The 24,110-nt window shown below is 45.8% G+C and overlaps 1 protein-coding gene across 3 annotated transcripts in view; it reads left to right on the plus strand.

Moving 5' to 3' along the window:
• GNL3L (G protein nucleolar 3 like) overlaps positions 1 to 23,468 on the plus strand; it is a 29,528-nt gene extending 6,060 nt beyond the window's left edge. For 2 of the 3 annotated variants that reach the window (XM_046673164.1, XM_046673165.1), the window contains exons 3-17: positions 5,451 to 5,491; positions 6,437 to 6,544; positions 7,339 to 7,455; positions 8,245 to 8,328; positions 8,496 to 8,631; positions 9,552 to 9,655; positions 12,329 to 12,473; positions 15,146 to 15,233; positions 15,752 to 15,926; positions 16,010 to 16,152; positions 16,469 to 16,605; positions 18,205 to 18,240; positions 18,427 to 18,554; positions 21,308 to 21,527; positions 23,120 to 23,468. In XM_046673164.1, the coding sequence (XP_046529120.1) occupies positions 5,451 to 5,491; positions 6,437 to 6,544; positions 7,339 to 7,455; positions 8,245 to 8,328; positions 8,496 to 8,631; positions 9,552 to 9,655; positions 12,329 to 12,473; positions 15,146 to 15,233; positions 15,752 to 15,926; positions 16,010 to 16,152; positions 16,469 to 16,605; positions 18,205 to 18,240; positions 18,427 to 18,554; positions 21,308 to 21,527; positions 23,120 to 23,202 (1,745 nt within the window). In that variant the 3' untranslated portion in view covers positions 23,203 to 23,468. The remainder of the gene's footprint in view (positions 1 to 5,450; positions 5,492 to 6,436; positions 6,545 to 7,338; positions 7,456 to 8,244; positions 8,329 to 8,495; positions 8,632 to 9,551; positions 9,656 to 12,328; positions 12,474 to 15,145; positions 15,234 to 15,751; positions 15,927 to 16,009; positions 16,153 to 16,468; positions 16,606 to 18,204; positions 18,241 to 18,426; positions 18,555 to 21,307; positions 21,528 to 23,119) is intronic. The other variant, XM_046673166.1, reaches the window with a different exon arrangement.
• The last annotated feature ends 642 nt before the right edge of the window (positions 23,469 to 24,110 follow it).

A 24,110-nucleotide genomic window follows, 5' to 3' on the forward strand; every position in this document is an offset into this window, starting at 1 on the left:
GGCTTCTTTCCTTAAACCTCGTGAACCAACCTCTTCTAGCTTCAAACTCTTCTGCAGCTTCCTCTCCTCTCTCAGCCTTCCTAGAATTGAAGAGTTAGGGCCTTGGTCTGGATTAGGCTTTGGCTTAAGGGAATTTTGTAGCATGTTTGATCTTCTGTCCAGACAACTAGAACTTTCTCTGTATCAGCAATATGTTTTGCTTTCTTATGACTTGTGTGTTCACTGGTGTAGCACTTTTAATTTCCTTCAAGAACTTTTCCTTTGCATTCACAACTTGGCTAGTTGTTTGGTGCAAGAGGTCGAGCTTTCGGCCTGTCTTGGCTTTCAACATGCCTTCCCCACTAAGCCTAATTATTTCTAGCTTTTGATTTAAACTGAGAGACATGCAACTCTTCCTTTCACTTGAACACTTAGAGACCATTGTAGAGTTATTAATTAGCCTTATTTCAATATTGTTGTGTCTCGGAATAGGGAGGCCTGAGGAGATGGAAAGAGGTGGGGAAATGGCCAGTTGGTGGAGCTGTCAGAACACACACATTTATTTATATGGGCACAGTTTGTGGTGCCCCAAAATAATTACAATAGTAACATCAAAGGTCACTGATCACATAACAAATATATAATAATGAACAACTTTGAAATATTGTGAGAATTACCAAAATGTGACTCAGAGACAAGAAGTGACCAAATGCTGTTGGAAGAAAGGCACCAATAGACTTGCTTGATGCAGGTTTGCTGAAAACCCTCAATTTGTAAGAAATACAGTGTCTGCAAAACGTAATAAAGCAAAGCACTATAAGACAAGATATACCTGTATTCTGTGTGAATGGTGGCCCTACCTGTGTAGGGCTTGGTGAAAACAAAAAATTCAATACATTTACTTTATATTAATGTAAAAGCTTTCATCAAGAATCCAACTTTTTTTTTTCAAATAACACAAGAAAAATGAACAAAATTAATTATACTCTATTTAAGAACATCAAATACCAGATGATAATAGAATTATTGAATTAGTCATGAAACAGACAGTACTTAGCTGGTTAAATAGAGTATATGCATATGAAAAAACCCTGGCAGTTTAAAAAAACGAGGCAGTATTGAATGGAGAGATTATATGGAAAGAATGTATTGTGGGGAAAAACTATTAGATGGAAAGATCTCCAGGATTTGTTAAGTGAAAAGAACAAGTTGCTGACTATAGTATGTTACCTTCTATAAGAGAGATTGGGGGGAAATAAGAATATATATTTGTATTTGCATAAAGAAACTGATGAACGATAAACTAGTAGAGTGGTTTCTTGTGGCGGTGAGGGCACTGCAGTGGCGAGGGACAAGTGTGGGAGGGAGACCTCAAAATATACCTTTTGTATTTTAGAACCTATTACCTGTTAAAGAGCAATCATACACATCTACATTAGTGGGGAAAATGGTAAACATTAAATAGAAAAGCTTTACATGTGCACACAAAACAAAGTCTTTCACTGTTAAATTGCAACTAAAGTAATGATAAGACTAACTGGGATGATTGCAGCGGAAGATGGGGGAGGTGCTGCATGGTACAACTCCCTGTGCTCTCAGCTGAAGATGCCTTGGACCCAAATGGTAATGATAATGATTAAATCTGGGAAGGTTATTGAGGACCCCTACAAAGAGTGCTCAAATACGGCTTCAACTGTTGTAATTTTTGAATGGTTATTAAAAAAGAGAGTGTTTTATCGCTTAAAAGATTTACAACCATCCGTGATTGGTGGCACACGTATGTAATCTGTTGTACTGATAGACTGTGGAATGTAAGTTGCACAGGGAGGGAAGGGGGCTGGCTGATGAATAAGGAACCAAGTGGAGGCTTCAGTGTTTTTGGAAGTCTCTAGAAGACTTGAACAAATGAAACTTGTTGATAGTCGAACAAAGCAGCTTGAACTGGGAGGTTGAACAAGTGAGCTTGAAGATGGTTGAGAGGGGTGTTTGAGACTGCTTTCTCAAGTCCAAGCAGTTACAGATGATGATCATAGGTATCACCATACCAATGGGTGGGGCAGGTGGCTGCATGGAGTGGGGATCCCTGGAAGTGAGGATGTTGAGGAAGTACGAAACCCAAGTGTTGGAAGGGGCCCCGTGATCACCAGTTACCCAGGTGGATGGTGGCAGTATTTGGATCGAAAGTAAAGCTATGAACCAGGTGCTTCAATGAATGAGGAAAAGTGACTCAGGTGACAGGCATAGCATTGGCCTCAAAAAGAATAGGATTTTTTTTCTTTTTTAACAAGAGGGAGAAATAGTCTTAGTTTGGCAATGGTGAATCTGGAGGTCACCTCCTCTACCTACTGGCCCCAAATTGCTCATGTGCCAGAGAAACAACCACCACCTTTCCAGAGGCCTGCAGGGGAAGCAGTGTTCTCAGGGAAGAACTGAGTGTCCACTAAGGCAGGAGGTTGGGGAATTGTTCCCAAAGAGAGATGGAAGAATTAAAGGAGTGCTGATCTCCCAAGTAGGAGTTTCAGAGGGCATAGTGGGAAGTTTGAAGCAGGAGCAGAGGGAGATTGGAGAGTGGAGTCAGTGTCAGGCTGGGTGTACAGGGATGTGAGGCAAGACTATGGGAGATGATGGGTGAATGGAGAGATCGGCCTTGGAGTAGTAGTGATGTGAGAGTTGGTGAGTTTGACCTAGATGTTGTTGGTGGATGGAGACATTGAGGCTCAGAGAGATTTAAGAAAATTCTTCAAGGTCATATCGCTAGGTAGCTATTGAGAGCCAGAATGGGGACCTAGGTCTGGCTGGCTTACAAATGGTAGCAGTTTTCTCTCTGAAAATGTTGAAAAACAGATTAGCAGAGGCTCCTGGGTGCTGCAGTGCTGTGAGTGATGAGTGTACCCTTGCCCTCCTCCCCTTCTCTCCTTCCCCTTCCTTCTCCCCTCTGAAGCAGATGTTTTTTCCCCTCTCTAAATGAGGTATTTTCTTTCATTGTGTGCTTGTATCTAGTGTAGGCCCTCAGTTTCCAGAAGTTAGGCAGATGGAAATTGTTGAGTAAAATGGCCAAACCTGGTTCATTCCAAACCTCACATTCTTTTCATTGCAACACGAATTCTTTGGAAGAAAAGGAGACTTGGGGGTTTGTTTTCTGTTATTGTTGTTGTTAACAGGGAAATTCAACCCATTCACATTCATTTTGGTAACTAATATGTTTGGTCTACTTTCAGCTATTTTATTTTATATTTTTTGTTTCCTCTTATTCCCTTATTTATTTACTTTTTAAAAATTGATCAAGTTTTTAAAAAAATCTTCCAGTAATTAAAGTTATGTTGGTAATTGTATTCCTATTTATATCAAACATGATTAAACTTGAATTTCTCTATCACTTTACCAAAGTTAAATAATATTTTTGTCCTACCCTTCCAAAGTGAGATCTTTAGCATGCTTTCATGCTTTTCCTTTTCCAACCCCTATTGCTTGATTCCTGAATTTTGTTGAAATAATTTGGTATTTTAGTTCTGAGCTATTTCACTATGATATGCTTCCTGGATTTTAAAAATCCTTTCTTAATATGTATTATAGTTCTTAGCCAGATTACTAGCATTTTCTTTTTAGATTTAATGGTAAGTTTTAATAGTTTTCCTGCTCACCATTATTTGTTTCCTTTAGCTCGAGATCTTCTGATTTAATTTTTATTTTTGCTGGTATACTTCCTCAAGTAGTTTTACCAGAAAGGGAACACAGGTGGTAATCTTTGCACATCTGAAAATGTCTGTCCTTTATCTTCATGTAAGAGTGATCTATTGGTCAGGTACAGGAATTTAGTTTTGGAACACAGTCCCTTGTCTCAGAACTTCGTAATGGGGCCGGCCCGCTGGCGCATCGGTTAAGTTCTCATGTTCCGCTTCTCGGCGGCCCAGGTTCACTGGTTCAGATCCCAGGTGCGGACATGGCACCGCTTGGCACGCCATGCTGTGGTAGGCGTCCCACGTATAAAGTAGAGGAAGATGGGCACGATGTTAGCTCAGGGCCAGGCTTCCTCAGCAAAAAAGAGGAGGACTGGCAGTAGTTAGCGGGGGAGTCTTCTTCCAAAAAAAAAAAAAAAAAAAAGAACTTCGTAATGGTTATTCTTCTGTCTTAATTGTTCAGGATTGTAGATTTGAGAAGGCTATCTACTTCTCTTGCCTTTGTTGGAAACTCCTTCTGTTTAGAAGTTTATAAGATTTTTCTCTTTATCCTTAGAGTTCAGAAATTTCATCAGGATATCCCCAGGATATGTCTTTTTTGTTAATCTTGATGCTCCATGAGCCTTTCTAATCTGAAACCTCAAGCTTGTTTTCAACTTAAGGAACTTTTGCTTATTATTTAAAAAAATAATAGCTTCTCCATTTGTAACTTTTTCTCTTTCAGGAACTCCTATTATTTAGGTATTTGCTCTCCTGGATCCATTCTCCATTTTCTATTTTTACTCAATAGTTTTTATTTCTTTGGATTTTTGTTCTGTTTTAAGCATTCTCTTCCCTTGATCTTCCAACTTTTAATTTCGTTGTTAGTGATGTCTGTTATGTTTTTCACTACATCTATTGAATTTTTATTCATTATCAAGTTTTGGGAATCTTTTTCTCACATAGTTCCTTTGAAGTATCTTCTTGAATCTCCTTAAGAATTTGTAGTAGTATTTAAATTCTCCGTTTCCTACATTAACTCTGCTTCAGTGTGAACCACCTAATGTGGTTGGGGAGCCTGTTCTCTGTTTGGTAACCTCAAGCTGCTCTTATATTTGTTTGTATATATCCTGACCTGCCAGAACCCCTCCCCCCCAGGAATTCCTTTAGCCCCACTTGCAGATGGTGAGAATTAAGGGCAACCATTCTTCCCCAAGAGGCCAGCTGTGAAGGGGTAGCAGATGGGACTTCTCATTGAAGCGGGGAGAGGCCTCTTAAGTTTCTGGGCTTCATTAAGGCGTGATTGGAGAAGGTGAGCTCTCTCTTCCTTGGATCCAAGGGAGGCTGCACTTTAGCTGTACAGAGCAAGTTCCTTTGGAGGCAATGGCCTGAGCAGGGTTGGCAGGAAGGGGCAGTTCTCTCCCCATGTGCTGAGGGCATCTACCTTGGCTTAGCCAGCTCGGACTCCTCAGATCACCTTCCCATACTGCCAGCGCCCCCATCTCAGCCTGGTGCTGAAATTACTGAGTTGCCCCAGTCAGAAGTTGGGGGAGAGAAAGGAGTCTCAAGTGCACATTCAGGTCACTCTCGTCACAGGATTCCAAGAATTGTTTCAGTTTGCATTGAAATAATGCCCCAAACCTTATATCCAGTATTTCCTCTGACACTGTTGCTACCGTTACTGTATCTGTCTTGTACTGGGCCTAGATAGACATGGTGTCTGAAGTTTCCTTAGGTTCCCAGTGTGGCCTGGCCTCCATTAAGGTGTCAACAAATATTGGGTAGGAGGATGATGGCTCTTTCTTTTTTTTGTAGAGAATAAAAAGCCAAGTAAAGGTTCCAAAGGCTGCAAGAAGGTAAGTTGGTCCCACCATCAGGTAAGGTATACCCATTGTTGGAGGTGATGTCAGGAACAGGTTGCTTGCCCTAGAAGAGGCCCATAAAACCCAGTAGATAGATGTTGGATGACTCTAGACAGAGCACTACATTGGAATCAGTAGATCTGGCTTTCCTTCCCTCCTGGGTGGCCGTAGTAGAGAATCAGTAGCATTTATTAAGTTTCCACCGTAAGCCATTGCTGCTTTGTGCTTGATATACCTAGGTAGGTATTGTCATCATCCCATTTTTTAGGAGACTCTGGGCGTCTCTGATAAAGTTCCTAGGTTCAAGGTGGCACACCTGGGACTTAAGTCTGCCTGATTCCCAAGTCCCTATTGCTCATGGAGAGGAGGGAGGCCAAAACATAATCTTTATCCCTCGCTCCTAGATCTCCTGGTCGTGCTGGGAAAGGTGTGGACAAGTAAGACTTGGTCCAGAGCTGTGGTTCTCAGATTTTAGCATGGTTAAAGTTCTCAAACTTTGGCCCTCCAGAATCACCTGGAGGGCCGGTTAAAACACAGATTGTTGTGCCCCATCCTGAGTTTCTGATTCAGTAGGTCTGCCGTGGCATCTGATAATTTGTATTTTATAACAAGTTCCCAGGCGATGCTGCTGCTGCTAGTCCAAGGACCACACTTTGGGAGCTACTTAGCTTTTTCCTTGGCCTTTACTTGGGAAACCTTCCTAGTTGCTCTTCCCCATGCCCCATTTCCTGGGTTTCTTCAGTCAGTACCTGCCTGGCTAGAGGAGGGAGGGTCTCTCTCAAGCCATATGGGCAGACCTCCAGGGACAGAGCCTTTCTTTTTGCTTACTCCTCTCATTCCCCCATAACTATACTTCTGAGCAGCTTTAACCCCTTGAGAGGGGTGATTTCCATGGGTTCATTAGCTCTGTTTGATTTTTTCCTCTTGTGTGGTGACCAGCCTGCAAAGCAGAATGGGAAGAAAGCAGCCTCTAGAGTGGCCTCTGCTCCCCAGTTTGTTCACTCCAATGATGGTGCCAATTGGGACACTGAATTAAAGAAGAAGAGGGTAAGCCCTTTACCTTGGGGGAGAGAGAAGGCCTAGTTCGACTTCTAGGTCCGCAGAAGTGGTGAATGGAAGGGCAAAGGCCAGAACTGTTAGGGTTCTTGAGGCTGTTTGTGGAAGAGGGAGAGAGGGTAGTCGCTTTGATACTTGATTTAGTGTCTCCATTTACCCATCTCCCCCTCACCTTGCTGGACATCATTGCTGTCCAGCCTGTGTTCCCACTGCTTCATGGAAATGACCCCTGCCAGCCTCACCAGTGTGTTCTCTGACATCACACTCATGGAGAGTTTTCTTCCTTATCTTACTTAATCTTATCCAAGTTCTCAGTATTTGAGACCGTGCTTTCCTTGAAATACTCTCGCTTTCCCTTGAAACACTCTCACTTTGACTTTCTTATCATCTCACTCTCCTGGATGTCCTCCTTCCTGTTTTCCAGTCTCTCTTGCTGCTCCTTCCTCTTCCTGCTCTTTAAATATTGGAAGATCCTTGTCCTCTTTCCCCCTCTAGTCTTCAGTGGTTCCCTCTGTCTAGAACACATTCTCTCTCAGCTTCACATACCCTCTTTTTATTGTTCTCTGCCACACTTTCCCTTCCTTCATCTGTCTGTCTTTTTCTTTGTCTCAAACCCCTTATCTCCTGCTGTCATATCTGCTCTCCCTGTATCCCTGCTCCTCCCACCTCTGCCATGTCACCTTGTTTCCTCCCTGTCACCCATTCCCTGTTATTCTTGGTCTTCCAGCCCTCCCTTAGGCTGAAGATCTAGTCAGCTACAGTACTGGTGTGTGTTCACTTGTTAGGTTGGGGAGATGAGGGAGAAGCGGCAAGCTGCCCGGGAGCAAGAGAGACACAGACGCAGGACCATTGAGAGCTACTGTCAGGATGTCCTGCGACGCCAAGAGGAATTTGAGCGCAAGGTAAGAGAGCAGCCTTTGCCCCTGGGTAGGACTGGTGTGGGTTTGCTTAAAAGCATCTTTTGCCATTGCTCTGTAAAAGGGAAAGAGGAAGAGTGTGAGGTCGTTGGAGGGGAAATAGGGAATCAGTACAGAGAGGATGGGAAACAATGAGGATAGAGGGAGGGAGGAAGGATGAGAAGGAGGTACAGGGTCATTTTGAGCCTTATCTGTGACTGGACAACCCTGGATAGGTCCTCTTTCCAAAGCTGGAACCCAAAGACTGGGGGTTGGGAATGGGGGCTGGGAGACATAGGACTAGAGGACGGGGGAGAGAGGGAGTGAGAGTATGAAGGGAGGGTTAAGAGGAGTATATGTTGGGGGGATGTCATCTTCCTTCTGGGACTTCTTACTGCCTCTTTTGGCATATATTCTCATCTCACAGAATATGCACTTTCGAACTCACAGTCCCTTTTCTAACAAAAAGTATGTATTTTGCCTCCCCCATCCCATGTCCCCCCATAAATCGTCTTTCTGACTTACACCTCCCTCTCACATTCCTCCCTTACACACCCATGTGCACTCTAAGGCCTCTAGCTGGTGCTCAAACACACACTTACTTACACAGAGGCAGATACACGCACCATGTGGGTCTATCCATTCTTCTTCTAGTTCCTGGCTTTGTTGGCTGGTCAAAGCTATTCTTACTTGGGCTGGGACTTGTAAGGCTCCCCCAGCCTCCCATGGTTTCTAAAACCCTGGCTCTCACTCTCTCTTTCCTCCCCTGGACCATTCTCTTTTTTTTTCCTTTAGGAAGAGGTTTTGCAGGAATTAAATATGTTTCCTCAGCTGGATGATGAGAGCACAAGGAAGGCTTATTACAAGGAGTTCCGTAAGGTATGGGGACCCATTTCTTAAGGCCCTTTGAGGAGGACACCAATCCAGTTCCATCTCCTCTCCATTTCTGTTTTTCCTGATTGAGATGGAGACGTTTTCTTTCATGGGCCTGTGTCATTGCTACTCAATCCTTTCCCTGCCTTCATCACCCATCCTCTGCCCTGCAGGTGGTGGAATACTCTGATGTGATTCTGGAAGTCCTGGATGCCAGGGACCCGCTAGGCTGCCGTTGCTTCCAAATGGAGGAGGCTGTCCTGCGGGCAGAAGGCAACAAGAAGCTGGTCCTGGTCTTGAACAAGATTGGTGGGTGTTGGGCAGGATTGGGTAAGGCAGGGCAGGGGCCAGGCCTTCTTGAAAAACTAGCTGGGACCAGACCCCAAGACCCAGCAACTCAGTGGTATTCATAACAGTTGTGCAAGGTAGGAATTCTTGTTCCAGTTTTTAAAGCAAGAAATCTGAGAGGTGAAGTCACTTTTGTGTAAAGACACACACACACACACGAACACACAGAGTGTAGCAGAAGTTTGGAATGGAGTCCAAGCCTGTCTACCTTTTAGCCCTCTGTTCTTGACATTTTGAGCCTTATCTGTGACTGGCCTACCCTGGAGAATTTCTGTCTTCCCCAAGCTGGAACCCAAAGACTAGGGCAGAAGAGCACGTGGGCTCAGGAGTCACTCAGGTTCTGGTCTCATCTCAGTTGTGCTGTCTGTTTTCTTTGGGATCTTGGACAAGTCATGTCACCTGAGAGCTTCTGTTTCTCTAGCTGTAAAATGGGCTATCATTGTACCAACCTCACAGGGTTGTTGTGAAAATTAATGATAAAGTGCTTGGTACGTACATGGTCACTACTTCACAAATGGTAGCCATTCTTGTCAGAGCTATTCTTGACATTTGGCCCAGCCTAGAATGATCCAGAGAGGGGATGGAAAACAATCTATTAGAGGCCTCTGGCACCCTGGTCTCCCTGTCTTGGAAGGAAGGCATCTGGGACTAAACAGCTAGTTTGCCCATTTTCCATGAGGGAACAGAAGTCCCTTCAGAGAGTACCAACTGTCCCCTAGACTATACTGTCCTTTCTCACTCTAACCTGGGGACTGGACAGGGAGTGGTATCTGTTGGGAGGAGACCAAGGCCTAGCCTTGGGTGTGGGTGGCTGTGTCTTTGGAGTGAGCCATTGAGGTACTGTTCTCCTTACCAGTCCTATCTGTTCCTATTTTCCCCAGACCTGGTCCCCAAGGAGGTTGTGGAAAAGTGGCTGGATTACCTTCGGAATGAGCTGCCAGCTGTGGCTTTCAAGGCCAGCACCCAGCATCAGGTCAAAAACCTGGTAAGCTGGGGCCAGGGGCATCTAGCCTCTTTGATGGTAGCCTGGGGCCAGGGTTGGGGGCTTGTGAGTTGGCCCTGGGCCTCCAGCCCTTTGGTAATTGAACTGGGCCTTCAACTTTGAGCTTTTTGCTTTACTGGATGACTTCTTAATATTAGTTTCGTTTTTCTCCTTCCTATATTATTACTCTTCAGGAAGGATTTTTTTTTCCCAGATGTAAGAGTAATGCGTACTGTCTATAGAAAATTTGGAAAATATGGTTAACTATTTGTTAAATTTTAAAAATATATACCTCCATTTGTTTTTCTCTTTAAAACAAATTGCACTACTTTCTAATTATATCGTTAATACAGAAATACATTTTTATTGTAAAATATGCAAGTATACAGAAACATTGGTTGCTTCTAGGGAGAGAAACTGGGTGATGGGGGACATTTTTTCCATCTTGTACCAGGTATAAAAAATAAAGTAGAAAAAATGAAAACAATTACAGATAAAGCTTAAATACTCATTCACCAGTACCCCTAATTCCAATCTCCTTTATCCATACCCATTGGTAACCACCATTGTCAGTTTGGTGTGTATCCTTCCAGATGTTTTTCTGTGCTTTATATATGTGTGGATGTATATATAAAGAGAAAATAGTGTTTAGGGGTATCGTATATTTCATCCTGTGACTTCCTTTTTATTTTCCTTGGAGATCTTTCTATAGAGATCTACCTTTTTGATGCTAAATAAAAATTAGTTTTCAATTTTTTTAAAGATTTCTTGTTTTAATTTATATTTCTTCAATTAAAACTATGGTCAAACCCTTTTACATATATTTATTCATTACTACTTCTGTTTACTCCTGTATGTGAGCCACCACTATTGCATGGCCACTGACAGCTGAGTGGTGTAGGTCTGCACCTGGGAGCTGAACCTGGGCTGCTGAAGTGGAATGTGTCGAACTTAACCACTAGGCCACTGGGGCTGGCCCAGTTTTCAGTTTTTTTATCATTATAGTCAGTACTTCAACACACCCTTGCACATGTCTTGGCAGGTGGGCAAGTGTTTGTGTAGGTTGGATACTGAGAGGTGGAGTGGCTAGGCTTTACACGTTTTACATTTTCCTAAACATTGATAAATTGTCGCCCACCCCCGTCCCCAGTGGCTGTACCAATTTATCTTCCCACCAGTGGGGTAGATGAATGTGTGAGATGGCCTATTTCCCTACACTCTTGCCAACATTTGATATCATTAAAGATTTTAATCTTTGCTCATCTGGGAGAAACATACAGTAGTCCCTGCTTATCCAGGGGGGATATATTCCAAGACCCCCGGTGGAGGCTTGAAATCACAGATAGTACCAAACCCTATATATACTATGTTTTTCCCTATACATGCATACTTAAGATAAAGTTTAATTTATAAATTAGGCACAGTAAGAGATTACCCACGATAATTATAAAATAGAACAATTATAACAATATTCTGTAATAAAAGTTACCATACATCTTAGCAACCTCAGTGTACAATTTTTTTGTTTCCTTATTAAGTCAAGAAGTTTCACCTTTTCACCTAAAGGAAGCTCTTTACGGCTTCTCTTTGGCCTTTCTGAATTGCCAGCATCATTACTCTTGCACTTTGGGGCCATTATTAAGTAAAATAGAGGTTACTCGAACACAAGCACTGTGATATTGTGACAGTCAGTCTGATAACCGAGATGACTGCTAAGTGACTATTGGGCGGGTGGTGTGTACAGAGTGGACATGCTGGACAAAGGGATGATTCACACCCAGATGGGATTGAGCAGGACTCATGAGATTTCATCACGATACTCAGAATGGCGTGCAGTTTAAAACTTGTGAATTGTTTATTTCTGGAATTTTCCATTTAATCTTTTTGGACCATGGTTAACTGTGTGTAACTGAAACCATGGATAAGAGGCGACCACTGTTTCTCATTTATAATTTTTTGGTCTTTTTGATGGCAAAAATGTGGTAAGCATCCTTTTCTAACAGCTTTCTTTCATTTGTATTCCACTTTAAGGATGTATCTCCTTAACTTGTTTCTTATTGATGGATATTTAGGTTAATTCCTATTTTGCAGTGCTGTGCTGGGTAAGTAAGGAAGGAGGAAAAGGAGGAAGAGCATTCTGAGTAGAGGAGGTGGCATTAGGAGTAAGGAGATGGAGGCTGGAATGGGCTTGTTCTGTGTGAGGAATCAAGGGAAGGTAGGCTGTATGTGGGCCAGGCATCTATCTCTTCCTGCCACAGGCAGGGAGGGCAGATGTCCCCATTGTGCAGATGAGGGCACCAAGGCCCAGAGAAGGGAAGCAGGATTTGTTGGGCACATGCCTGTGAGAGGCAGAGCTCGAACTCAAACCTCACCTGTTGAGAGGCCAGGATGCCATCCTGCCCCTGCTGAGGGAGGCAAGAGACACCTGTGTCCAAGCAAAGGCAGGGACAGAGAAGACTAGAGATGCAAAGACAGTGGAAAAACAGGCCTCATGGGTCTCTGAAGGGAGCAGGGAAATGGCAGGTGTTCAGGGCCTGTGTGAGAAGCCCTCTGCTTCAGGTTGGGGATCTCGGTGATTACAAGGAGGTGGCCCTGAAAGTTTCCCTGAAAGTTGGAAATCGGCCCAGACCACATCTCCTACCTGATGCCTCTTCTGTTATACCCCTCATTTTCCAGAGTCGTCGTAGTGTGTCAGTGGAGCAGGCCTCTGAGTCACTGCTGAAAAGCAAAGCCTGCTTTGGAGCTGAAAACCTCATGAGAGTTCTGGGGAACTATTGTCGCCTTGGCGAAGTGCGCACCCATATCCGTGTGGGCGTTGTGGGTAAGGCCTTGGGGGAGGTCATGGGGCCCAGGCTGCTTCCTTGGGCAGGGGCTTCATTTGGCAAAAGGATTCTGGGAACTTTGTATTACCTTTCTGGGGAAGAGAGGAGCAGTTCAGGAAGGGTTTTGTGATTGGTAATTTGGATTGATGGATGTGGGAAGGCATACTCAGAATCACCACTGTGCATTGAGTGTTAGAACCATGGACCAAATGTACAGGGCTGGGCTTTGAGTTAACACCATCTCATCCTACCAGAGCTGTGGGAGGGAGGGATGAACATCTCCCTTTTACAGATAAGAACACTGAGGCCCAGAGAAGGGAACGGGACTTGTGGGGCTCAGCCCTGTTTGAGAGAAGACAGAGCTGAGGCTCAAACCTTGGCCTCTCTGGAACCCAGGGCACTGAGGGAAGGATGGTGGGAAGGGAATAGGGAAATTGAGAGAGGCAGAGATAGACCATTGGGGGGAGGAAGTTAAGCCAAGAGAGAAAGACATTGGAGAGAGAGCTAAACACTGAGAAAAAGGTATAGATATGCGTACTTGAATAGACACAGAAAAAGAACTGGGGAGCCAAATGGTCGGATTGGTGGGGAGTGGAAAGGGAAGACAGAATTAAATCACAGAAGCATGCAGGGAGAGGGAGATATGATCACAAAGAAATACCGGAAAGGGTGGGAATGCAAACTGGTGCAACCACTATGGAAAACAGTATGGAGATTCCTCAAAAAATTAAAAATAGAACTACCATACGATCCAGCCATCCCACTGCTGGGTATTTATCCAAAGAGCTTGAAGTCAGCAATCCCAAAAGTCCTATGCACCCCAATGTTTATTGCAGCACTGTTTACAATAGCCGAGACGTGGAAGCAACCTAAGTGTCCAGCAATAGATGAATGGATAAAGAAGATGTGGTACATATATACAATGGAATACTACTCAGCTGCAAAACAGAACAAAATCATTCCATTTGCAATAACATGGATGGACCTTGAGAGAATTATGTTAAGTGAAATAAGCCAGCGAAAGAAGGATAATCTGTGTATGACTCCACTCATATGAGGAATTTAAAATTATGGGCCAAGAACAGTTTAGTGGATACCAGGGGAAAGGTGGGGTGGGCACAAAGGGTGAAGTGATGCACCTACAACATGACTGACAAACATTAATGTACAATTGAAATTTCACAAGATTGTAACCTATCAATAACTCAATTAAAAAAAAAAAAAGGAAATACCAGAAAGGACATAGAGACAGACTTGTGCACAGAGACCTGCAGAGAGAGACATAAGAGGGCTAGAAACACCCCAGGTATGTAGAGAGGCAGATGTGCATGTCCAAAGAAAGAACGAGAGAGAGACAAACACAGGGATAGAGAAACAGACTCAGAGAGAAGCACATAGAACGAGGCCAGAGCCAAGATGTAGACACAGGAACACACACACAGTCCTATGCACACATACAGATCCACAAGCACATGTACAGATCCAGAGGCAAAACACCTGCAGACCAAGTCCTTCCCACCTCACCCTTCCCACTCACCCCAACTCTGCTCTCCCCAAGCAAATAGAGCCACAGAGAGACACGTGTGCCTAGGTACACTCAACCCTCAAACACAGTCACACACCCAGAGTCACGGAGAGAGACAAATACACAGATGTGTCTATGATGAGACAGATAGATATATAGAGAGAAATGGAGACAGAGAAGAGAGTTAGGGAGGCATAGACAGGGAGAGAGAAAAAGAGACACAGTGAAACAGGTGTGGAGGGGCATATATAGAGAGAGAGACAAGCCCACAGAAAGAAGGAACACGTAGAGGATGAGATGAGTTGGCGTAGAGGGAATTACAAAGAGGCCGAATTGGCAGGGTGGGGAGAATCAGAAGACAATGGCCAGAATGAGAGACAGTGAGACAAACCGGCAGAGAAAGATGCTTATAGAGATACATAGAGAAGGAAAGATGCGGTAGAGAAAGCGTGAGTAGGAAAGAAAGACAAAAATGGAAAAAGCAATGATATTTAGAATGAGAAAAACCAAGAGACCAAGAGACACAGAGAAAAAGAGGTGTACATGTACCTTCCACGCACGAGGGGTACGTACACACACCCAGGCACATCCATGAAAGTGATATACGTGTAAATTCTAGCCCACAGAGAAAGACAATGGTGGGAATGAGAGACTCAGGGAGAAACACACAAGGAAATTCTCATACTGAGAGGTACTCACAGATGCCCAAACAGAAAAATACCACACCACAAGCAGACAGCTGCTCAGAGACTAGCATCTGGAGTTAAGCCCCCTCGCCAGGTGAATTACACACCAGGGGAGATGGTTTTCTCTTTCACAGACACTTGCAAATGTCTACCTTCTGTTAGATCATGTCACAGAGGCCTTGCATTGAGCACCTTTCTCAGGCTGGTTGTAGGTGGGAGGTGAGTGTCATATCTAGAACGAGGGCCTTGTCTAGTCAATATGCTCACAAATGGAGGAGAGGGCTAGAAAGGCCATGTGAGGGCTTGGTCAGGGCCTGGGGTGGGAAGGCAGGAGGCCTGGCTCTCTTTTTGGCTTTCCTGTGTCCTGGTCACTGCCCCTGCATGGGCCACTCACATACAGGCTGGCCCAAATGTTCCTGAGGGCCCTTCCTGCCCTGACCCATCTGCTGCTCCTTTGTAGGCCTTCCCAATGTTGGAAAGAGCAGCCTGATCAATAGCCTGAAGCGCAGCCGTGCGTGCAGTGTGGGAGCTGTTCCTGGGGTCACCAAGTAAGCACCTGCCTGTTCCCCCACTCCACAGCTCCTTGACCCTACCATTCACCCAACTCCCATGCCTTCAGCCCCTGTCCCTTTCCTTATCTTAGACCAGCCTCTGATTCTTCCCTGGGTGTGGTAATCTCACTAACAGCCTTTGTTTACCTGACACACACTAGGTGTGGGCCAGGCTCCTAGCTGGGTGCTTCCCTCTTAGCTCCTTGAAGCCTCCTAGCAGATGTGTAAGACTGGGCTACGAATACACAGCTCTGCTTCCTAGATGAAGCAGCTGAGCCTCAGAGAGTCAGAAGCTTGCCCATAGTCCTGCAGCTCAGTTCCCAATGGCAGAGGCTAGACTAGAATCAGTTCCAGGTCGGTAGGGCTCCACAGCCCCCGGCCCCACATCGCTCCACCTTCATCTGTACGCAATCTGCCCCTCACCGCTTCTCTCAACTGTGTGACTGGGGCCTAGAGGACACCAGACACACCTGGGCTTGTCAGTGTCCTCTGTCATCTCCTCTCTCCCACCCCAGGTTTATGCAGGAGGTCTACCTGGACAAGTTCATCAGGCTGCTGGATGCCCCAGGCATTGTTCCAGGACCCAACTCAGAGGTGGGCACCATCCTGCGCAACTGCATCCATGTGCAGAAGTTGGGAGACCCCGTGACCCCGGTGGAGACCATCTTGCAGCGCTGTAACTTGGAGGAGGTACGCAGGGCTCTTGCTCATGCCCTACCCTACTCCAAGGGCCCTTCATTCTTCCTCATGATTTCTTTTCCTCCCTTTACCAGATTTCCAACTATTACGGTGTCTCTGGGTTCCAGACCACTGAGCACTTTCTGACTGCAGTGGCCCACCGCTTGGGGAAGAAGAAGAAGGGAGGCATATACAGTCAGGAGCAGGCGGCCAAAGCTGTCCTGGCTGACTGGGTGAGGTGAGGAGGGGACTAGAGGTAAGGATGAGGCCCTCTGGGCGTCAGGTTCCACCAAGGGGCTCATCTATGTTCATTGCAGCGGTGGGGGCAGCCTGACTTCCTGGGTCCCAGGACAGGGAAGGCCAAGGCGCCAGGTCATGTCCTGCTCGGGAATTTATGGCCAGCGATTATCCAGCAGCTCAGCCTCTTGTTCAGGAGCCACTGTCTGGGTTTGCTTGTTGTCCCTCACTGTTTCTGATTTGGCAACTCATCTTCTCTTTGGTCATTTGTTCTCTTGATGACATCACTACCAATTTCCTCCCGCCTCCCAATGCAGCGGGAAGATCAGCTTCTATACACTTCCACCTGCCACCCACACTCTACCTGCCCATCTCAGTGCTGAGATCGTTAAGGAAATGACTGAGGTCTTTGACATTGAGGATACTGAGCAGGCCAACGAAGACACCATGGAATGTAAGTGGTGGTGAGTGGACTGGCCTGCCCAGCACTTTGTCTTGCCCTGGTGAAGCCACACAGACCTGACACCAAATCTCACGTTTGACCTCCTCCTGCCCTGACCCTACTCTGGCTTTTGCAAAATTGTTTAACCAGCTCTAAGCATAGTGTCTTCTCCCACAAGGTGGAGAATTCTAATCTGGGCCATGGAGGTGGTTGTGGGCTCTTGGTCAATAGGAAAAAATCAGCAAAGTACCTGGTACACAGTGAGATGCTCAGGAAATGTGAGGTTCCTTTCCCCATCTCTTGGGACCTGGAGTGGACTGAGACACTCCTCTCAAAAACCCCTTGTCTCATGTTGCCCTAAGCTTTGTCTCAGCCATTGCATGTCCGCTCCTAGATTTTATTCTCACCCCCATTGGCGAGTGAGGCATCTGAGTGACAGAAAGATGATATTTGCCAAATGGCGCATTGTCAGTGGCAGGCAGGGGTGGCATTCAAACCAGTTCTTCTGCCCTGTTGTCTAAGATTTCCCCAGTTCAGAGTAGCTGAGTGGGAATGGACTGCCTGGATTCAAATCCAAGTTTTGTTTCTTGTTAGCTGTATGATGCTGCACAAGTTGCTTAACTTCTCCATGTCTCAATGACATCATCTGTAAAACGGAGACACTAGCACCCACCTGATAAGATAATTGTGAAGACTTGTTTAACATGTAAAACCACTTAGAACAGTGCCTGGCATATAGTACATGCTTGGTAAATATTAGCTGTTATTAAGATGATTATTTGCTGGGGTACAGAGGTGTGTCTTTCAGAAACTCCTGTAGGAGTATCTCTTCAGATACTACCATTCTGCAGCCCTGGCTTAGGGCTCCTCCTTCCTTCTCTATCCTACCCTAGAAGGGTGCCTGGTGCTCTCTGGGCCTGTCTGTGGGCACTCTAGAATAATGGAGAAAGCCCTAGCTGGACTGGCTTCCAGTTTTTATGTTTCTCTTGATGGCCAGTAGCTTTCCTCCTCTGGGCCTTTTAGTGTCCTTAGATCACAAATGAGGACTAGAGGACTTGCTCACTTCAGAGTTTATTCCCCATATGGCTTTGGGCAAGTCATTCCCCTTTCTGAACTTTACTTTCCTCTTCTCTCAAGTGGGCAATTGGGAGGAATTAGAGCTCATGTTCTTATGGTGATGCTTGACCCTGGCTGGATGTGAAGGCAAGAGAGGCTCTATCACTGAGCATGCACTTTGGAAAAAGATTGAGGTCTGGGAAATTGAGAAGAGGGAGAGGTTAATGGTGAGAGTTTCCTGGAGGAGTTGGCCCTAGTGTTGGACCTTGAAGAGTGAGTAGAGATTAGAGGCCCAGGGGAGGGGCTGAGGGTAAAGTTTAGAAACAGGTGTGAGCGTAGTATGGGCCTAGGGCAATGGGTACATTTGTGGTTTGCAGTGGAGGTCAGCTCCAGGCAAGGGGCCAGAGGGAGGGGGAGAGAGGCCTGGTCCTGGAGAGGGAATCCCAGTTGCTACCATTTACAGAACAGTGTCTTGGGCCAGTGCATTTCAGGAATCCTCTGCTATGACTCACAGCACCCCTGTGTCATAGGGCTTATGGCATTCTCATTTTCCAGATGAGGAAACTGAGGTTCCAAGATCAGCTCCATCAGGCGAGTACCCTACTACAAAACCCAGGCCTTTAATCCTTTGTCATATGGCCTCTCAGCAGGAATGAAAGAACTGTCCTTCCCAACTCCTCTGGGCAGCATCCACATATCTTTTCCACTGAGGCCTGACCAGGGGGCTGGCATCAAGGAAAAGCCAGGGCCCTGACAGTGGTGTTGGTTGTGTTAAAGGCTTGGCCACTGGAGAATCTGATGAGCTGTTGGGTGACGTGGACCCGCGCGAAATGGAGATCAAGTGGCTCCATTCTCCGATGATGAAAATAGCAGATGCCATGGAAAATAAAACCACCGTGTATAAGGTACCTGTCCCGTTTCTTCATGGCAACTCTTGCTTACCCAGGGCTCTGGGAAGTGGTCAGTCCCTTCTGCCTGGCTCCCGCGAGGTCTGCCTATAATGGTAGGGAGACATGGATTGTTCACTCACTCCCTCTGGGCTCCCTGGGTGCCTGGCTGGGTGTGTCATTTGCCAAGCACTGGCAGGTCCAAGGACGAGGCATGCTGTCTCAATCAAGCAGCTTTCCTAGCCCGACTCCAGCCCAGAGAACAGGTATCCCTGTCTAGCCCCCCAGTTGTTCAGGTTGCAAACGTAAGTATCCCTGACTCTTCCTTCCCTTTATCTAGTATCCAGTATCCCATAATAGTCAGCACCTAGTCCCCTGGCTTCTCCCTCCTAAATCTCTTGAGAAGCTGTTGGCTTGTTTCTGTCCTTACTATTCCTATAAGCCTAGTCTAAGCTTCCAATCCTCTCTTACCTGGACATGTGTCCCATGGTTTCTAATTTCCTGATCTGACCATGTCACCTCCCCTTTCATGACTCCCCAGCACCTACAGGATCAAGTCGATAAGCCGTGTTGCAGGCTTTTTCAGCCTCCTCTTCTGCCAATCCCCCCATCTCTGCCCTTCAGGAGGTCACAGTTTAGTGGGTTTCAGACACAGACATCTGCGCTATGGTAGGATACATATAAGCTAGGGGTGGAGGCAGAGGTTGGGAAAGCATAGATCTAAGGGCTCTGACCTTTACTACTTGTGGGTCAGGGAAGTCTTCCTAGAGGCCTTGATGCTTGTGCCATCTCTTGAAGGCTGACAAATTCTCTGGACAAGGAGGGCAGCAGCCCATGGGGGAGGGCGCAGCCTGTGCTCATGGCAAGGCTCAAAAAGAGAGCGTGGTGTTTTGGGGAAATTGTTAGTGGTGTAGGGTGGCTGGAGTGGGAGTGGAAGAGAGGAAAGATGAACCTGGAATCAGATCACAGAAGGCCTTGAGTTTGAGTTTCAACCATGGGTAGTAGGAAAACACTGAAAGTTGATCGGTTTTTCCAAAGGGTTTTACTTTTTTTTCCATTTTGTTTATTTAAAATATTTTTTCTTTTTATTTATTTTTTGACTAGGTAATACATGTATAAAATTTAAAAGGCACTAAAGGGTATACAGTGAAAAGTAAGTCTCTGTCTTGCTTCTATCTCCCGACCACCCTGTCCCCTCCTTGGAGGCTGTCACTATTAGCAGACTTGAGCATCCTTTCAGAACTATTCCATCTTTATACACACATATATATACCTACAAGCAGATACAGAGATCTATTTTAATTCAAATAGTAGCATGCTATTCATATTGTTCTGCACTTTGCTTGTTTCACTTAGGAATACATCTTGTAGATTGTTCTTATCTGGGAGGGTTTCTTAAGCAGGGAAGCAACATGGTCAGGTTTGTGTATTAGAACTATCACTGGCGGCTGGGGCAAAAATCAGGTTAGAAAGAAAGGGGCCGGGGGGAGGCAGGGAGTCCAGGAAGGAAACTGTCACGTGTACTCTGTAAGAGACGATGAGACGTGCACTGGGGCAGTGTCAGGAATCACACCATTCCCATCCTTACATAGTTTCAAAGGTTCCCCTGGTGCTTACAGGAAAATCACTGTCAAGTTGTATATTTAAGGCTATCCCCTGATAATATTTCTCACTGAGTCCATAAGCCCCAGAACCTACCATTTTTCCTCAGGGACCTGTAGTAGTTCTCCACTTACACTACAAGTTCCAGACTCAGGTTCAGGGCCCTGAGCAGGGTCACTCCATTGCACAAGTGTGGGAGATACCATTTTGGTGTGCTATATTGTGAATGGTGCCCCCCTGCAACCCCAGAGTTCTATAGTGTGGTAGCCTTGCCTTTTCCCCACTATAGTGTAGCAGGTGGTCATACATATATAAGCCTGTCTGCTTGGGTTCTAATTTATTCCACTGCTTACTAGCTGTGTGACCTTAGGTGCCTTATTTGTCATATAGCATTGTTGCAAGGATTAAGTGAGTTAATACATATGCATGTGTACCTGTATACATATACCTAAATATGTATACATATGCATATATGTATGTGCTTAGAATGGTACCTTGCACATAGTGAGCTTTCTGTCAATACCAACTTTTACTACCCACATCTACCTTCCACTCCAGCCAAACAGACACTGTTTTGGGTGCCCAGGTATGCTCTGTGTTTTTCCAATTTTCACTCAGGAATGACCTTCCCATCAATAGAACTGTGTTGACCACGACCATCCTCTTAACGTCTGCCACTTATGCTGCGTCTCTCTGGTGGGCACTTACTGCACTCTGACTTGTGGTATGGTTGATTGTATCCTCTTTAGCCTAGTTGTTTCCCAAAGATGGGGCTGCATCTGACTCATTTCTCTAGCATTTCCCCACACAGAGCTGGGCACAAAATAGTTGTCAGAAAATATTTGTCAAATTGAGTAAGACCTTGAAGGGTCACTGGAGCAAAGAATCATTGTAATACCAGTTGTCGTTGATCAGGTAACTCTGCTTTTTCATTTTATTCTTATAAAAGCCATGCAAGCTACCCATTGTCCACTCCCATTTCACAGAGGAGCAAACTGTGACTGAGAGCTTAGCTAAGCACCTAATTTGTGGTGGAGCCAAACTTAGAGCTTAGTTCTGCATGGCTCCAGGCTCCCTGTTCTTACCTAAGCTTGTCCCTGCCTCCTCTGCAAAAGTCTTTGGAGGTACTCTGGGGACCCAGACCTCACTGTTATCCTCTCTCTCCCCAGATTGGAGATCTCACTGGGTATTGCACCAATCCAAACCGTCATCAGATGGGGTGGGCTAAGCGCAATGTGGACCACCGCCCCAGGAACGATAGCACAGTGGACGTCTGCCCAGTAGACCGCCGCCCAATGCTGCAGAGGATCATGGAGACGGACCCCCTGCAGCAGGGCCAGGCTCTGGCATCTGCCCTGAAGAATAAGAAGAAGATGCAGAAGCGTACAGGTGGGGGCACCTGACCACCCCCCTGTGCTCCATAAAGAGCCCACCTGGGGCCTTGATTTAGGGGCTCCTGAATGAGTATCTCCATGTATCCAGCCCCAGACCAGGGTTAGAGGGCAGGGGTGGGTTAGGAGGCTCACCTACTAGCACAATGGTTCTCAAACCTTAGCTTATATTAGAATTGCCTGGAAGGTTCTTAAAACAGATTTCTGGGACCCACCGCCAGAGTTTCTAATTGAGTAGGTTGGCTGTGGGGCCTGCTAATTTGTGTTTCTAACTGTTTCCCAGTTGATGTTGATGTTGCTCCTCTGGGGACCACACTTGGAGAACCGCTGGCCTAGCCTATATATCAAATAGACACCATTTATTTATCAGCTGCTTTCTATGTGTTAGGAACCTTACTGGCTATATATAACGTTTACTTTATCACTAGGCAATACACTCAAGGTACAAAAGGATATATAGTAAAATGTCTCTTTCCTACCCATCCCCTAGTCATCCAGGCCTACCCCGATAGGCAACTAGTTAATTTCTTATATCTCATTCCTGAGATAGGAACACAGGCAAATACCTATATATTCTTTGTTCTCTTTTTCTATACAAATGCCAATCTACTGAACGTACAGTTTTGCCACATTATTTTTCCATTCACTATGTATTGGGGATATTTCCATGTCAATTCACAAAAGAACTTCCTCCATTTTGATGGTGGTCCATTGTGTGGCTGGCCCATTTAGGTCTTCATGGCATACTGATCTTCACTAACTTATTGTGAAAGTCTTATCCTCATTTGGTAACTGAGGAAACTGAGGCCCAGAGATGTTAAGTGACACACTCAAGGTAAGACAATTAATATTTGATGGAGACAAAATGCAAACCTAGGATTGATTGACTCCATTGGCCCAGTTCTTTCAATTAGGCTGTGTTTATAACCATTCACTGTTGGCCTGATTCCACCCTGACTCCTGGGAATCCCCAGATGAATTGCTCGTGAAGTCCTGGTCTTATTGGAGAGTGGAGAGGAGAGAAGAAAACAGACATTGTCAGCACGCTGAAGACATAGAAAGCATAGTGAGGGAACCTAACTCAGCCTGGAGATGGTGGTGGAGTAGGGGTGATCAGAGAAGGCTTCCTGGAGGAGGTGATGTTTGAGGGGAATCTTGAGGAACATAACTATTCCTCAGTGTGCCTCGAGGAATGGGAGGTGAGCTTTCAGGCGCAAAGCTCTTACAGTCATGCTGCCTCTTTGCTGTGAGTGCTTTGAGGGTACTGGCAGAATGCTAAGTTCAACACAGTAAAAAAAAACTTGCTGTTTTGATACTAGGAAGGGATAAAAATACTTGGATCCCAGTGAATCTGACACTCTGAGATAGAAGCTACGTAGGGGTGATCATTTCACAGGTAGACAATGGTTCTACCCGTGAGGTTGAGCAGTGGCTGCCAGCAGCCCACCAGTTGTTTTGTGTAGTGTTGAGAGGTAAATGAGCCAGTTTCGGAGTTTGGTGCAGGCCAAGGATAGATGTGGGCTAACTACTGCAGGCTTCCTTTTGGCAAGCTAGCCACCCAAGTGACTGCCTGTATTTCTCCATCTGCAGATAAACTTGCCAGCAAGCTGTCTGATACCATGATGTCTGTCCTCGACCTCTCTGGCAACGCTGATGACAGTGCTGGTGACTGATGGACTGATCTCACCCCCCAACTCCAAGCACCAGTTTCAGTGGGATAGGGGAATACAGATGGAATGGTTTGCTTCTCCCTGAAGCACCTAAATATTAAAAGAAGCCCCACCGTGTTGCCCCCTCCCCCCCCACCTCCCACCACACACACGGTGTTTCGTCCATTCTTCAGGAAAAAAAAAAGTCTCTAGTGGCTGAAACTGGCAAACCCAATACCCTTATTTAACCCCCACTTCCTTTTACAAGAGAAATAAATCATCAGCAGATCCCTGAGGCTAACAGTTTATCCCCAATCCTGTAGGTTGGACTGGTTGGAGGGCTGACCCCTCATAAAACCCTCTTGGACAGCTAAACCTGCAGCTAGAGGCTAGGTTGCTGGTGGATCTGCGGGGGGGGGGGGGTGTGTGGTCCTGGAAGGGTGATGATTTCTTTACCAGTCCACAACAGATCTCAGCGACAAGACGTTCCTGCAATGGGCTACAGGCCATCTGTCTTCCTCCCACCCAAATCCACAGATCCTCACCTGGGCGGCAGAGGGAGTAGGGGGAACAGTGATGAGCCTTCTGTGTCTCTGGAAGGGTCTGGGGATAGGATATAGGAAAGAAGAGAACACACAAGCCTGGCTGGTGATGAAGTGTGGTAAACACTACCTTGTTTGCACGAAGGGAAAATAAGGCACCATTTTGTAGGCTGGCTGGGTGCCTTAGGGGCAAGCCCTGCCTTGGGGCATTCCTGGGTAGACTGAGTTGGAGGAATCCCTTGAACTGAAGCATTCTGTCTGGGCCCTGCCCTTGTGTGACCATGTCTCATCCAGTACCAGCATTTGAATTCTGTGATTCAAAAAGGTGCTGTTGCCATTTATTCACAGGCTGCATCCTCAAGAGCTTCTGTATCTGGGGTGCACCAGGCA

The sequence above is a fragment of the Equus quagga genome, chromosome 10, assembly GCF_021613505.1.
Source record: "Equus quagga isolate Etosha38 chromosome 10, UCLA_HA_Equagga_1.0, whole genome shotgun sequence".
Classification (NCBI taxonomy): domain Eukaryota; kingdom Metazoa; phylum Chordata; class Mammalia; order Perissodactyla; family Equidae; genus Equus; species Equus quagga.